General features: G+C 37.1%; 1 protein-coding gene across 5 annotated transcripts in view; it reads left to right on the forward strand.

Moving 5' to 3' along the window:
* ATG10 (autophagy related 10) overlaps positions 1 to 15,844 on the forward strand; it is a 227,760-nt gene that overhangs the window by 136,373 nt on the left and 75,543 nt on the right. For all 5 annotated transcript variants that reach the window (XM_021699641.2, XM_021699633.2, XM_021699648.1 and 2 more), the window contains exon 4: positions 9,585 to 9,723. In XM_021699641.2, the coding sequence (XP_021555316.1) occupies positions 9,585 to 9,723 (139 nt within the window). The remainder of the gene's footprint in view (positions 1 to 9,584; positions 9,724 to 15,844) is intronic.

Raw genomic sequence — 15,844 nt, forward strand, 5'->3', positions numbered from 1 at the left:
TAAGAAGCTTCCAGGACAAACAAAAACTTAAAGAATTTGTGATCACCAAACCAGCCCTATAAAAAATATTAAAAGGGATCCTCTAAGCAGAGAGAGAGCCCAAAAGTTAACATAGACCGGAAGGGAACAGAGGCAATATAAAGTAACAGTCATTTTACAGGCAATACAATGCACTAAATTCATATCTTTCAGTAGTTACTCTGAATGTAAATGGGCTAAGTACCCCAATGAAAAGACACAGGTTATTAGATTTGATTAAAAAGCAAGAGCCATTGATATGCCATCTGCAAGAGACTCATTTTAGACCGAAAGACACCTCCAGATGGAAAGTGAGGGGTGGAAACCATTTATCATGCAAATGGACCTCAAAAGAAAGCTGGGGTGGCAATCCTTATATCAGACAAATTAGACTTTAAACGAAAGACTATAATAAAAGATGAGGAAGGACACTATATCATAATTAAAGGGTCTATCCAACAAGAAGATCTAACAATTGAAAATATTTATGCCCCTAACATGGGAGAAGCCAAATATATAGCCAATTAATATCAAAATCAAAGAAACACATCAATAATAATACAATAATTGTAGGGGACTTTAATGCCCCCCTCACTGCAGTGGACAGATCATCTAAGCAGAAGATCAACAAGGAAATAAGGGCTTTGAATGACACACTGGACCAGATGGACTTCACAGATATATTCAGAACATTCCATCCTAAAGCAACAGAATACTGTGCACGTGGAACATTCTCCAGAATAGATCACATCCTGGATCACAAATCAGGTCTCAACGGGTGCCAAAAGTTAGGGATCATTCCCTGCATATTTTTGGACCACAATGTTTTGAAACTGGAACTGAATCACAAGAAGAAATTTGGAAAGAACTCAAATACATAGAGGCTAAAGAGTATCCGACTAAAGAATGAATGGGTCGGAGCACCTGGGTGGCTCAGTCGTTAGGCATCTGCCTTCGGCTCAGGTCATGATCCCAGGGTCCTGGGGTCGAGCCCCGCATCAGGCTCCCTGCTCTGCGGGAAGCCTGCTTCTCCCTCTCCCACTCCCGCTGCTTGTGTTCCCTCTCTTGCTGTCTCTCTCGCTGTCAAATAAATAAAAAATCTTAAAAAAAAAAAAAAAGAATGAATGGGTCAACCAGAAAATTAAAGAAGAATTTAAAAAATTCATGGAGGGGCACATGGGTGGCTCAGTTGTTAAGCATCTGCCTTTGGCTCAGGTCGTGATCCCAGGGTCCTGGGATGGAGCCCCTCCTCGGGCTCCCTGCTCACCAGGAAGCCTGCTTCTCCACCTCCCACTACCCCTGCTTGTGTTCCTTCTCTTGCTGTGTCTCTCTCTTTCAAATAAATAAATAAAATCTTTAAAAAAAATTCATGGAAACAAATGAAAATGAATACACAACTGTTCAAAACCTTTGGGATGCAGTAAAGGCAGTCCTAAGAGGGAAGTATATAGCAATACAAGCCTTTCTCAAGAAACAAGAAAGGTCTCAAATACACAACCTAACCTTACACTTAAAGGAGCTGGAGAAAGAACAGCAAATAAAGCCTAAACCCAGCAGAAGAAGAGAAATAATAAAGATAAGAGCAGAAATCAATGAAATAGAAATCAAAAGAACAGTAGAACAGGTCAACGAAACTAGGAGCTTGTTCTTTGAAAGAATTAATAAGGTTGATAAACCCCTGGCAAGACTTATCAAAAAGAAAAGAGAAAGGACCCAAGTAAATAAAATCATGAATGAAAGAGGAGAGATCACAACCAACACCAAAGAAATAACAATTATAAGAACATATTATGAGTAACTACATGCCAACAAATTAGACAATGTGAGAGAAATGGATACATTCCTGGAGAGTAGAAACGACCAAAACTGAACCAGGAAGAAATAGAAAACCTGAATAGATCCATAACCAGCAAGGAAATTGAAGTAGTAATAAAAAATCTCCCAACAAACAAGAGCCCAGGGCTGGATGACTTCCCAGGGGAAATTCTACCAAACATTTAAAGAAGAAATAATACCTATTCTTCTGAAGCTGTTTCAAAAAATAGAAATGGAAAGAAAACTTCCAAACTCTTTCTATGAGGTCAGCATTACCTTGATCCCAAAACCAGACAAACACCCCACCAAAAAGGAGAATTACAGACCAATATCCCTGATGAACATGAATGCAAAAATTCTGACCAAAATACTAGCCAATAGGATCCAATAGTACATTAAAAGGATTATTCACCCAGGATTTATTCCTGGGCTGCAAGGTTGGTTCAACATCTGCAAATCAATCAATGTGATACACTACATAAATAAAAGGAAGGACTAGAACCATATGATCCTCTCAATTAGATGCAGAAAAAGCATTTGACAAAGTACAGCATCCTTTTTTTTTTTTTTTAAAGATTTTATTTATTTATTTGACAGAGAGAGACACAACGAGAGAGGGAACACAAGCAGGGGGAGTGGGAGAGGGAGAAGCATGCTTCCCACCGAGCAGGGAGCCCGACGCGGGGTTCAATTCCAGGACCCTGGGATCATGACCTGAGCTGAAGGCAGACGCTCAACTCAACAACCGAGCCACCCAGGCGCCCCTACAGCATTCTTTCTTGATTAAAACTCTTCCCAGTGTAGGGATGAAGGGAACATACCTCAATATCATAAAAGCTTCCTATGAAAAGCCCACAGCAAATATCATTTTCAATGGGAAAAAACTGAGAGCTTTTTCCCTAAGGTCAGGAACGCGGCAGGGATGTCCACTCTCACCACTGCTATTCAGCGTAGTACTAGAAGTCCTAGCCTCAGCAATCAGACAACAAAAAGAAATCAAAGGCATCCGAATCAGCAAAGAAAAAGTCAAACTCTCATTCTTTGCAGATGACATAATACTCTGTGTGGAAAACCCAAAAGACTCCACCCCAAAATTGCTAGAACTTGTACAGGAATTCAGTAAAGTGGCAGGATATAAAATCAATGCACTGAAATCCGTTGCATTCCTATATACTAACAATGAGACAGAAGAAAGAGAAATTAAGGAGTCAATCCATTTGCAATTGCACCCCAAACCATAAGATACCTAGGAATAAACCTAACCAAAGAGGCAAAGGATCTGTACTCAGAAAACCATCAACACTCATGAAAAAAATTGAGGAAGACACAAAGAAATGGAAAAACGTTCCATGCTTATGGATTGGAAGAACAAATATTGTGAAAATGTCAATGCTACCTAGAGCAATCTATACATTCAGTGCAATTCCTATCAAAATACCATCAACTTTTTTCACAGAGCTGGAACAAATAATCCTAAAATTTGTATGGAACCAGAAAAGACCCCAAATACCCAGAGGAATGTTGAAAAAGAAGACCAAAACTGGTGACATCACAAATCTGGACTTCAAGCTCTGTCACAAACCTGTAATCATCAAGACAGTATGGTATTGGCACAAAAACAGACACATAGATCAGTGTAACAGAATAGAAAGCCCAGAAATGCACCCTCAACTCTATGATCAACTAATCTTCAAAAAAGCAGGAAAGAATATCCAATAGAAAAAAGAGTCTCTTCAACAAATGTTGTTGGGAAAATTGGACAGCCACATGCAGAAGAATGAAACTGGGCCATTTCCTTACACCACACACAAAAATAGATTCAAAATGGATGAAAGACCTAAATGTGAGACAGGGATCCATCAAAATCCTAGAGGAGAACACAGGCAGCAACCTTTGTGACCTCGGCCGCAGCAACTTCTTGCTAGACACATCTCCAAAGGCAAGGGAAACAAAGGCAAAAATGAAGGTACTTCATCAAGATAAAAAGCTTCTGCACAGCAATGGAAACAATCAGCAAAACTAAAAGGCAACTTACTGAATGGGAGAAGATATATGCAAATGACATATCTGATAAAGGGTTAGTATCCAAAATACATTAAAAAACTGATACAATTCAATACCTAAAGACAAATAATCCAATTAAAAAATGGGCAAAGAACACGAACGGACATTTCTCCAAAGAAGACATACAAATGACCAACAGACACATTAAAAAATGCTCAACATCACTCAGCATCAGGGAAATACATATCAAAACTACAATGAGCTACCACCTCACACCAGTCAGAATCACTAAAATTAACAAGTCAGGAAACGACAGATGTTGGCGGGGATGTGGAGAAGGGGGAACCCTCTTACACCATTGGTGGGAATGCAAGCTGGTACAGCCACTCTGGAAAACAGTATGGAGGTTCCTCAAAAAGTTGAAAATAGAGCTACCATACGATCTAGCAATTGCACTACTGGGTATTTACCCCAAAGATACAAATGTAGTGATATGAAGGGGCACGTGCACCGCAATGTTCATCACAGCAATGTCCACAATAGCCAAACTATGGAAAGAGCCAAGATGTCCATCAACAGATGAATGGATAAAGAAGATGTATGTGTATATATATATATATATATATATATACACATGGGTATACATACATACACACACCCCCCACATATATGTTATACACATATATATACATACATATCCATATATATACATACACATTATATACATATATATACAAATATATATGTAAATATATATATATATATAAATATATACATGCAACGGAATATTATGCAGCCATCAAAAAATGAAATCTTGCCATTTGCAACAATGTGGATGGAACTAGAGGGTATTATATAGTTAAGCAATATAAGTCAGTCAGAGAAAGACAAATACCATATGATTTCGCTCATATGTGGGATTTTAGAAACCAAATAAACAAAGGGAAAAAAGAGAGATACACACACAAACCAAGAAACAGACTCTTAACTATAGAGAACAAACTGATGATGACCAGAGGGGAAGTGGGTGAAATAGTTGATGGGGATTAAAGAGTATGCTCATTATGAAAAGCAGTGAGTAATGTAGAGATTTGTTGAATCACTATTTTGTACCCCTGAAACTAAAATAACACTGTATGTTAACTATATTGGAATTAAAATAAAAAGCTTAATAAAAATGAAAGCAAAAAAAAATAGTTTGCTCTTTTGATTGCTGAGTAATGTGGAATGATGTATCACAGGTTAGCCATGACCTTTTGAAAGACATTTGAAATATTTCAGGTTTTGGGCTATTCTGAATAAAACTGCTGTGAACATTTGTGTACAGGTTTTTCATTTCTCTGGGATAAATGCCCATGAGTGTAATTGGTGGGTTGTATGTTAATTACATGTTTAGTTTGTAAGAAATTGCCGTATGATTTTATAGTCTAAGCAGCAGTGTGTGAATGATCTAGTTTCTCTGCATCTCTTCCAGCATTAGAAAGTGTCACTATTTGTTATTTTAGCCATTCTGATAGATACATAGTGATATCTCATTGTAGTTTTAATTTGCTTAATGGCTTGCTTGCCATTTTTGGGTCATTTTTGGTGATCTTTTGCATTTTTACTCCTCCATTTACTTCTTTTTGGACCTTGCGGTGGGGATGGTGTTGCTGGTGAATTAACTGTGAAGTTTGTTGTAGAATACTTAGATGGGAGGAAACAGGTCTGCTCCTGAAATAGAAAGTATTGCTCACTATGATTCTCAGCTCTGTGTTAGAGTCTCTGGGAGTACAAAGACGAATAAGATAAGAACCTTAGTCTAATACCATCTGGCACTTTCAGAACAGGAAGCAGAAAAGATGTAGAAGTTTGAGATCTCCAAATTGCATAACATTTGCATGGGCATCATAAAGGTCACTGTGAATGATGGATAGATCCTGGCAGACACAGGCCAAGGATTCAAATTCATTTAATATGAGTTAAGGATGCAAAAATGTCTTTGCCCACAGGTAGCTGCCCAGAGTGAGGGACTGGGAAACACAGCAGCCCTCCCAGTGAGAGGAGTGCTCAAACACTCCTGACTTCAAACCCCACAGAGGTACTCCTGCTGATGAGAATAGTGATTAGAGTGAGACTTCTCATGGCTCTTCAGGAAGCTTGTTCTGTCTGTCCTCTCTCTCTTATTCCTTGGGCCTCCTAACTGTTCCAGAGAAACTGGATTTATGTCCAATTGATCACCACTGGCAGGTACCTGGTGTCAACCCCAGTGCATACCTGAGTGTTGAATTTGAGTTTAAGTGAATAAGATTCTTTCTAGGAATTTCATCCTCCCTAAAAGGACTGAGTCTCAGGTAGTCTATATCTGCAGTTTGCTGCATAAATTAATGACCCACTTCAGTATTTGCTAAGAATTGGACAGCGATTGTCTAAGGAGAGAAATAGCTCAATAGAGAATAAGGAATAAACATACACAGAAATTTAATTTATGGTAAAGGTGGCATTAAGAAGCAATGGGGAAAAGAGGGACTATTAGAAATCCTCTGGGAAAAATTCTTACCTCACACCATATACAAAAACAAAATTCAGATGGACTAATGATCTAAATGTAAAGTTAAAAACAATAAAGTTTAACATTTAAAAAATTTTTAAGGGTGAGGTGGGCCAAAGTAGGAGGTCTTTTAATGAAGGTGGGTAACTCAGAATCTGCAGAGAAAATGTACGGATTTTACTACATAAAAGTGAAAAAAAATCTTTATGATAAAATAAGAAACGAAGTTAAAAAGAAAACTTAATGAAAATGTTATTTATATATATATGTACATACTTATTAATATCACACATATCTTTGCACATCTTTGTTTTTCTGAGATGCAGAAGGATATATCTATGTCCTATAAAAGTTATTTCTAATATACAAAGAGTTTATATAATTCCATAAGAAAAGTGCAAACTAAATATCAAAAAAATAGGCAAAGGGTAGGAACAGGCAAATCACAGAAGAATGCAAATTACCAATAAACATATTAATAGATGTTCACTTTCACTAGTAATCAAGAAACTAGAATTTAAAACCAAAAAATGCAGGGTGCCTGGGTGGCTCAGTTGGTTAAATGTCTGACTCTTGATTTTGGCATAGGTTATGATCTCAGGGCTGTGAGATCTATCGAGTCCCGAGCCAGGCTTTGCACTCAGCCGGGAGTCAATTTCTCTCTCTCTCTCTGCCCCTCCCCCCACTCTCTCTGTCTCTTTCTAAATAATAATAATAATAAATCTTAAAAATAAAACCAAAAAATGACATTTAAAAATTCATCAAATACACAGAAATTAAAAACAAACAAATAATGTTCAAGTACTTATGGGATATGGGAAAGGACATTCTCCTACATTCTTTCTGGGAATATAAATCGATGCAGTCTTTTTCTGAGGATAGATTGGCAGTTGTCTGTTGAACTTTAAAACGCACATACTCTTTCATACAATAATGCCCCCTTTAGGAATCTACCACAGAAAAATAGAGGTGTATAAGGATATATATGCTATGATATGTATTGCAGTATTAGTTGTAGCAGCAGAAAATTATAATCAACCTAAAATATCTAGCAATATGGAAATGCTAAAAGAAACAAATAAACTATGGCATAGTCATGTAATGGAATACAATAAAGCCATTAAAAGAAAGCAAAATCTATAGCATTGATATGGCAGGACATGATAAGATGTCCATGAATGAAAAGCAAAAAAATCAAATCAAGGAATATATGTATATGCATCATGATTTTTTTTTTTTTTTTTTAAAGAGAGAGTGTGTGTGTGTGAGGGGGAGAGGGGCAGAGGGAAGAGGGAGAGAGAGAGAATTTTAAGCAGGCTCCATGCCCATTGCGGAGCCTGAGTTGGGACTCAATCTCACGACCTTGAGATCATGACCTGAGCTGAAATCAAGAGTCAGAGGCTTAACTGACTGAGCCACCCAGGCGCCCCTATACATCATGAATAAATCTAGGGTGTGTGGGTGGATGTATATGTCCGTATGTGATTGTAGGCCAAAAAATTCTAAAAGTCTGGAAAAATACACACTGACCTATTAAAAATGGATACATACCAGAGGTATAGAAGTGCTGGGGTGAGGGGAATTTCACTTTTTATTTTATGTACTTTTACAGTATTTGCAATGATTTTTTTTTTCTTTTTTTTTAAGGAGGGATGGGGGCAGGCAGAGGGAGAGGGTGAGAGAATCTGAAGCAGGCTCCACGCTCAGTGTGGAGCCCAACACAGGGCTCCATCTCACAACCCCGAGATCATGACCTGAGCTGAAATCAAGAGTCAGAGGCTTTACTGACTGAGCCACCCAGGTGCCCCTGCAATGATTTTTTATCACGAAGACATTATAATGCTTTATAATGTTAAAAAAGAAAGGAAATTATAAATGCTAAACAACCTAAGCTTTGACCAAAAAGAAATAATTTGGTTTGAAGAACTGCTTTTAAAGGAGATACAGGTAACTTTGCCTAATGAAAAATCAAATAAACAAACAGAAAAATCTCTTTCTTGCTACTGTATGAACTTTCTGTTTCTGGACTATATATTTCAGTGATTTCTCTCTGGTTATTTAATTCATTGTGTTTAATTGATAGTGTTTACTGGAGTTTAGTGAAAACTGTTCTGTAAGTATCTTCCGTTGTGATTTATCTAGTGTAGTATCTCCCCCAGTGAATTGACTGTGAGTGGGGAATTAGTAAAGCAGATACAGATCTGGAGAGTAGTCTGTGGCTTTACTTATCTTCACAGGAAACCTTATTTCATATTGATAAAGTTTGAAATCTTTCCTGTAACTCTTTCCTATTGTTCATTGTTGTTACTGTTTTAATGAGAGGTAAAAATGAGCCAAACCAACCTTCTTTCCTTTTAGTAATTTAATTTCAAAGGAAATTCTTCAACCCGAATCAACCCAAATAAATGAGTGTGGATGGAACCAGATTCTGACTCAACATGTCCAATTAATTGCTTCCAAACATTAAGATAAATTCCTCAGAAACACCCACAAATAATTTTTAAAAAGTCCCTCAGTAAAGAATGATTAGTGGGAAGTGAGCTAGCTATAACCATCTTTGCTTACAAAAACCGTGTTTAAGTTGGCATTAGTATTTGCCATCTATTCTATCGTAAATATCAAGATTTATCATAGAAATATGCCACAGATAGCACAATAATAAAGAAAACAGACTCATCTCAGGTTTTGAAATGTACCTAACAAACTCAACCTCTTGCAAAATAACTTTCTTATTCAAAATGGAACTGGGAATTGTTCAGCACACAATGAATCATCTTTTGGCAAGTACAATAGAATCTTTAGGGACATTTCACAGCCTCTTGTTCAATTGTTAGGATGTTTTTAGCTTTCACAGGTAGGGAAGAAGGTAGCTTGTATAGCCATCATCTTGTTGCTAAAATTGTACAGTAAAGATTTTTCAGAGTTGCTGTTGCAATAGATCTTTTGCTTTTTTTTTTTTTCCTTCCTGTTTCTTTACCCAGAGCTGCTTTGTCTCTCAAAAACAATCTGGAATTACTTAATGCTAATGTTTTCTGGTTTTACTATTTACCCAGGACTCAAATGTTAAACATTAATGTTGGAAACTCCCTTTTCCTTACCTCATAGTGCTATATTTATTTAACTGTTATTTTGCCAGAAGAAAACCTCCTCTTTCCCTTTCTGTGTTAATGTACTTTTTTTTTTTTTATTGACACACACATTTTGTTTTTGTTTTCAGGAGGCTTTAGAGCTACCCCTGGATGATTTTGAAGTGACTGAGACCACAACGGGAAGCGAAGTGATTAAATATGAGTATCATGTCTTATACTCCTGTAGCTACCAAGTGCCTGTGCTTTACTTTAGGGCAAGCTTTTTAGGTAAGACCATGTCGCCCGCTAGATGTAAATTCATAACATTTACATATAAGGCAGAAAGCAGATTTAGAAAATTATTCTTGAGAGAAAAAAAAAATAGAGTTAAAAATAAGAAAACTGTGGGTGAGGTAAGGTTTTACCAGTAAATTTTCTCATGCTTTAGAAAGAGTATCAAGACTTCAGAGTGAATGATATCATCCCAGCCTTAAGTCTGATCTTCAGATTCTTGGCCTCCTGCCCAACGTTGACTAAGCCCCTGGCCCTTTTTCTTTTCCTTAAACATGTAGGAACAATGTAAAGCTACAATGTTTATGTACTTCTAACTTTACAGTAAAAATGTCTTTCACTCCTATGCGATTCTGTTAACTCAAAAGCCCCCATGTCTCCTTCCACAAATGCTAATAATTATTTCAAGAACGGTTTATCAAATAGTTCAAGCTGTATTTAAAAATAGCACGAACATTTCCTTCGGCCATCTATACATCTCCAGTGCCGTAGCTTCCTGCCATGCTGTTACTCAACTCATTCCCCTTGCCAAGAAGGTGGAACACCCTGTCTCCTCTGAGGCCTTGGCTAATAAAGCTTATTTAATCAGCAGCCACATGGAGTTCTCACCCAGTAGCGCGGCAATGACTCCCTCTTCTCGTCCTCTGACTAAACCCGGTCAGCATTGCAAGGCCCTGTCTCCCTGGGCTCAGGACAAGAGGAGCTGCCTCCCCAGCCCACCCCCTACCCTGTTTCTCCTTTTCTCTCTGGCCTTATCAGCAGCATTTGCATTTTGAACAGCCTTCTAACTTTTTCTGGGTAGCTAAGACATCTGAATTTAGCCAGTGATATTTTATTTTTAATTAAAAAGTAGCTTAAGCTGCTTTGAATGTGTATTTGGTAGATTTAATCACTTGCTGCCTTATATTGTTTAATGGTCTCTAATTTTGCAGTGTTGGCGGTTTAACAAGCACTTAGGATTTAAAACACAAGAACAAATTCTCATAGACTCCCTGGTGAGAAGATTTTAATCTGAGGTGCAGTTCCTAAGAACTGACAATTTAGGGTAAATTTTCAACATGGGACATGGGGAATTGAGGACACTGATAGTTACTAATTCACAAACTCTTGCTGCAGATTTATCCATATGATTATTATAGGCCTTTAAAACACTCACCTTATTGTTGTAATTCTCTTCAGTTTGGAGCCCAGAGGTTAAGGGGGTTTATTGTCAGTGAACTCTGTTATCCTAAAAAGCAGAAGGGGATACATTTATTTACCATGGGGGAGGGGAAATACTTTTCTTGGTTTTGGCTTGCAGTGGCTCTACCTAGTACCTTTCTAGATTTGAAGACGCATCGAGGCTGCAGGTAAAGGAAATAGGACACTACTTCTTCAATACTGTACTTTCCTATAATTAGTATTCACCATAAGCAGTTAATCACCAGAGAAGAGCTCCCAGAGACAAAACAAGTTGTTGAGCTTGTCAGCATTAGGGAGTCGGAGGTGTTGAAACATGACTGCTTCTAGCTGGAAGTGGGTCTTGCCGAGGCTGGTGGATGAGCTCAGACGTGTACTTTGCTCTTATGTGCCAACAGCTCCCCTTACAGTACAGCACAGTGATTGTTCCTGCAAGTCCAATTATATTTTAACGAAATTTGTAGACTTCCTGGGATCTTTTCTTTATGATGGCTTTCTGTTCCTTAAAAAAAAAAGAAAAATTGTAACAAAAAAACAAACAAATACCGCACTTGCTTTCTTGGATCCTATCTATATACTTGTAAGACCCCCTTTATTTATGGTTAATAAAAGAAAACCCCAACAAGTCATTTATTTTACATGGCAGCTTTCCTTGTTCCTCCCTCCCCATTCTGTGTGGTGTGGAATGAGCACTAGGGACTTTTTTAAATTCCAGAATTCATTTAGTATTTACGCAGGTAAATTAAAATATCTAATTTAATTTTTCAAAGCATACTGAATGTTTTCTTTTGGAGGAACATGAAAAATGGTTCTTTCCTTTATCATATTCTAAGAATTTCTTTTCTCTTTTCTACTAACTTAGCCTAATGGATGTTCTAAAAATGTTTCACCCTTTACTCTGGAGTCATAATTTTTCATTTATTCCCTTTAATCCATTCCCTTTTTCTGTGCTATCTGATTTCTCTGGCCCTCCATCTGTTTGTTAAACAGATCTCTGTCAGTGTGGTGAATGGATTCCTACCATCTTCCTCTTATTCCAGGTCCAGATTTTTCTTTGTCTCATTCTAACAGAGTTCCGACCTAGAAAGAGGATGATTATAAAAATTTCTTGCTCAGGGGTCTTTTTTGTTGCTTCAGAAATAGTTCACTTAGCCCTGCTTTGGACAGATATTTAGAATTTCTTTTGCATTTGATTGTTAGTAAAAATTAGTTTCTCTGCTCTGCTCTGATTTTTCTTCTGTTACCTTTTTTTTTTTTTTAAGTAAAGCAATTAGTAGTAGTAATTCACATTTAAGTGACATGACCTTTTCTTTTATCAACTGGTTTAGATTCCAGAAGAAATATTTATTGTGTTTCTTGAAATGCAAATCCATTGAATTGTGATTACTTCTTATTCCTCTGTATTGGCCAGTGTCCACCAGGCCTATTATTGCCCAGGACTCAGCTAACATGGCACTTGCTCTTTTCACTTCCGTGTCATATCACATCATACCACATCATTTCACATCATATCGTATATAATATCGCAAGTTTCACTATAAGAGAATTATTTGCTTGTCCCCTATGAAATGGTAAGCGAGAAAATGGAGCTGTAAGGTGAAAAGAGGGAGGAAGGAAATTAATAGCGAGTACCTATAACCTACAAAGTGATAAGCTTAATTCATGGTAGTGTGTGTGTGTAATACATATGTGACATTTGTTATTTGTCTTACTCATTTTGACATCCACAGGATCTGCTGAGGTATAGTATCAACAAGTATTTACTGAATGAACCAATGATGAGGAATTTCTAACCATTTCTGCATACAACCCAAAGATGGAAACAGTGTGATCGGGCCTTATTTGAATTGCTCTGATGGGTTATAAGGAAGAGAGTGATGCTGTTGTCTCCAGGAAGCTCAGGACCCAAAACATCTATATATACTTTTACTCTCCAGTTTGATACTTCTTAGAGACTACAGAAGTAGTTGACTAAGGAAAATGGCAAGTCTTGAGTACTCAAAGGGTGGGCATCCAAACTAGCGGAGCAGCTGCCCCACTTCTATAAACACATATTTTTATTCAATCCTTGAAGGCGAAAACAGCCAAATTGCGCCAGCATTCTGCTGCTGAGTACCTCTCATTCCTACTACTTGGACATTTAGGAGCCCGGTTCTCTGGGGGGTAACATGGATTTAAGAAGAGAAATAAGTCCTTCCCAGTATTTTTTTTTTCCCTAACTACTTTTGCCACTTGAAGTTTGGAAGTAGTGGGACACACTTAATACCATTTGTTACCCAGCAGTGGGTAAGAGGTAACTACATTCGTGTCAAGTAGTAATAAATAGCCTATATCCAAATAGTGCTTTGTAGTTTATGAAGTTCATTCTCACAAAACACTGCCATCTTCAGTGCTCACTGTTTCCACTCCCCTTATCCAACTGTTTTTGAAGCACACTGTTTTAAAGAAGTATTTGTATCATGCTAAAGGCTTTGTGTATTGCCCATCATTCCAGCACCTTTTTATGTCCCATTTTTCCTTTTTGATTGAGGACTTGGTTTTGGTCAAAAGCTGGTGGCAAGTGTTAGAAACGTAGTGAAAAACCTTAGCTATATACATAATGTCTTAGGGCTTCACCAGAGTCCTAAGCTTACATAGTTTTCCCTTTCATGACAACCAGAGATTTCTATATTTATTTCAGTTTGAATTCTGATTTATTCCTGCCCTGTCTTTCTTCTTTTCCTTTGTTCTCAATCTCTATTGAAAAAGAGACCAAATGGTTCTTCTCATTTTCAAAATATTTAATTCTTTGGCTGACATATGGGTTCTTCTTGGGAACTGTTTTGACATATTTCTTTAATTAGTCAGAAGGGCTGCTTTTGAATAGGGAAGGAAACATTTCTTCCATTCAGCAACTGAATGTCTGTTCTTTCTGGAGATCCATTCTATTATTGGCCCGGGGAGTAAGAGTATACAATTAAAAATGTAACCCAGATATTTCATGTGGAAGATTTGTCCACTTGCTGTATGCCTAAAGGATGCTCATGGAGGAACAGGGAGAAAGAAATAGCCAAGGAATAATTATCTCTCAAAGGCAAACCACGATAAAAGCCAGCATAAAGGAAGAATAATGGAAAGTTTGGACTTAGAGCAGTGTGTAAATAATCAAGGAGAAGGAAGAAGAGCCTTGTTCAATGTGGTCTGGAACAAGAGGAGGTCTTTGGAGTGCTTAGAAGAGAATAACAGGAAAACAGAAAGATGGAGTTGGAGGAAGTTGGAGAATAAAGTAAAGTATCCACAGCTCCGTCCAACAACTTGCAAGGGAAGGTAACAGGTTGGCTTTTCTGAAGAGGCTGGAAAAAGCATCGGAGAAGAGGAGGAGGGTGGGTGCCAAGCTGGAGAGAGCATAGCATGTTTGGGGAACAGTGAGAGGCCAGTTTGAAGTAAAGGTTTCCTTAAGATGAACTGTGGAAGAGATATTTGGAAAGATATGTTGAAGTCAAATTATGAAAGAGATAATGGGTTGGAAGTGGTTGCCAGCAAAGTGAGAGGTGAGGCAGCTTGTTGAACAGGAAAGAAAAGGTGGATTGGAGAGGTTCTTAAAGATTGAGGCAAAAATGATTCTCGTTAATGATTACAATGAGCAGAATATAGAAAATGATTTGACAGATAATTTAATTTATTTGATCATAGAGAATCTTTAAGAAAGTTCATATATGCCACGTATACTTACATAAAGTTATAAAGCTATGATAATGGAATGGAACATGAACTTTGGTACATTAAAAAGAGATTCAATGGATTGAAATCAAATTTAAGAGCAAATAGTGGAAATTATTAAGAAAAATAATGAAAAATTAACTAACACAAAGATATTCAAATTGAAAAATCAAACAATAGAGGAAATTTAACAAGAATTATTTGTTGAACCATGTAAACGTTTGAAATAGTATGGGGAGTTAGGATGCTTGTTTAAAACATACGATGGGAATAGAATCCCATTGAAAAATCAAGCCCTGGTTTAAAAATGTTTTAAAGAAGAAAATGCTAGAGAAATGTGAAACAAAACTACAGGGAGAACTAATTAGCCAAAAGGTTTATTCTAACCTTTATTAGTGCAAAATACCATATATACAAAAAGCAACACAGATTTTAAGTGGATCCAAGGCCAGAAGAGGACATGAGAAGGTAATTTATTTTCTTACCTGAGAGAGACTATATTTTAGCTTTCCTGGATAGATGAATGTTTGTGTTGTGCTCCATAAGGAAGAAGTTTAGAGAGCTGCACATTTTGAGTAATATATAGATTATTTGACATGTAGGTTATTATTCAATTGAGAGATTTTATATGAAAATTGTTAAATTAAACGCTACTGGCAGTTGCTAAAGATTGTACTTTTTAATTATTCTATTTTTCATCCAGTGTCTCTTCTTCTTTTATCATTGACATTCTAGGTTGCTGACAGAATATTCCTTTAGCTCAAATGTGTATCATCATTCCAGGAGATAGAGGCATACAGTAGGCATTCAATAAACACTTGTTAAATAAATGGCCTTAATTTGCCATGCTTACTTTGTGGGTTGCTGCTGAAATTATTTCAGCTTCTGCTTCAATTTTTCAAGCATGCAGGGGATTTTACTGAGCTTCTCAGCCTCAGTGTGATTAATGAGATTTCCAAGTATGTTAAAATTGGTGCTGTTGAATATCTTGGGTCTAAAACTAGGGAGTTGTTGATTGAGTATGCTTATGTCACCTCTGACTGAGGCCAGACAGAAAAGAATAGACCCTCTTAACAGGGCTTAAAGTTTCTGATTGAAGATACCTTCAACTGAACATGAAAGCACATAATAATGTGTTTCATGAGCTTAACCAAGGATTTGTTTATGCCCACAGTTTATTTTAAGTTAAAGTTTTGGGTCTTCGGTTTTCATAAATAGATAGATTCAAAATCGCAAAGTT

The sequence above is a fragment of the Neomonachus schauinslandi genome, chromosome 7 (genome assembly GCF_002201575.2).
Source record: "Neomonachus schauinslandi chromosome 7, ASM220157v2, whole genome shotgun sequence".
Taxonomy (NCBI): Eukaryota; Metazoa; Chordata; class Mammalia; order Carnivora; family Phocidae; genus Neomonachus; species Neomonachus schauinslandi.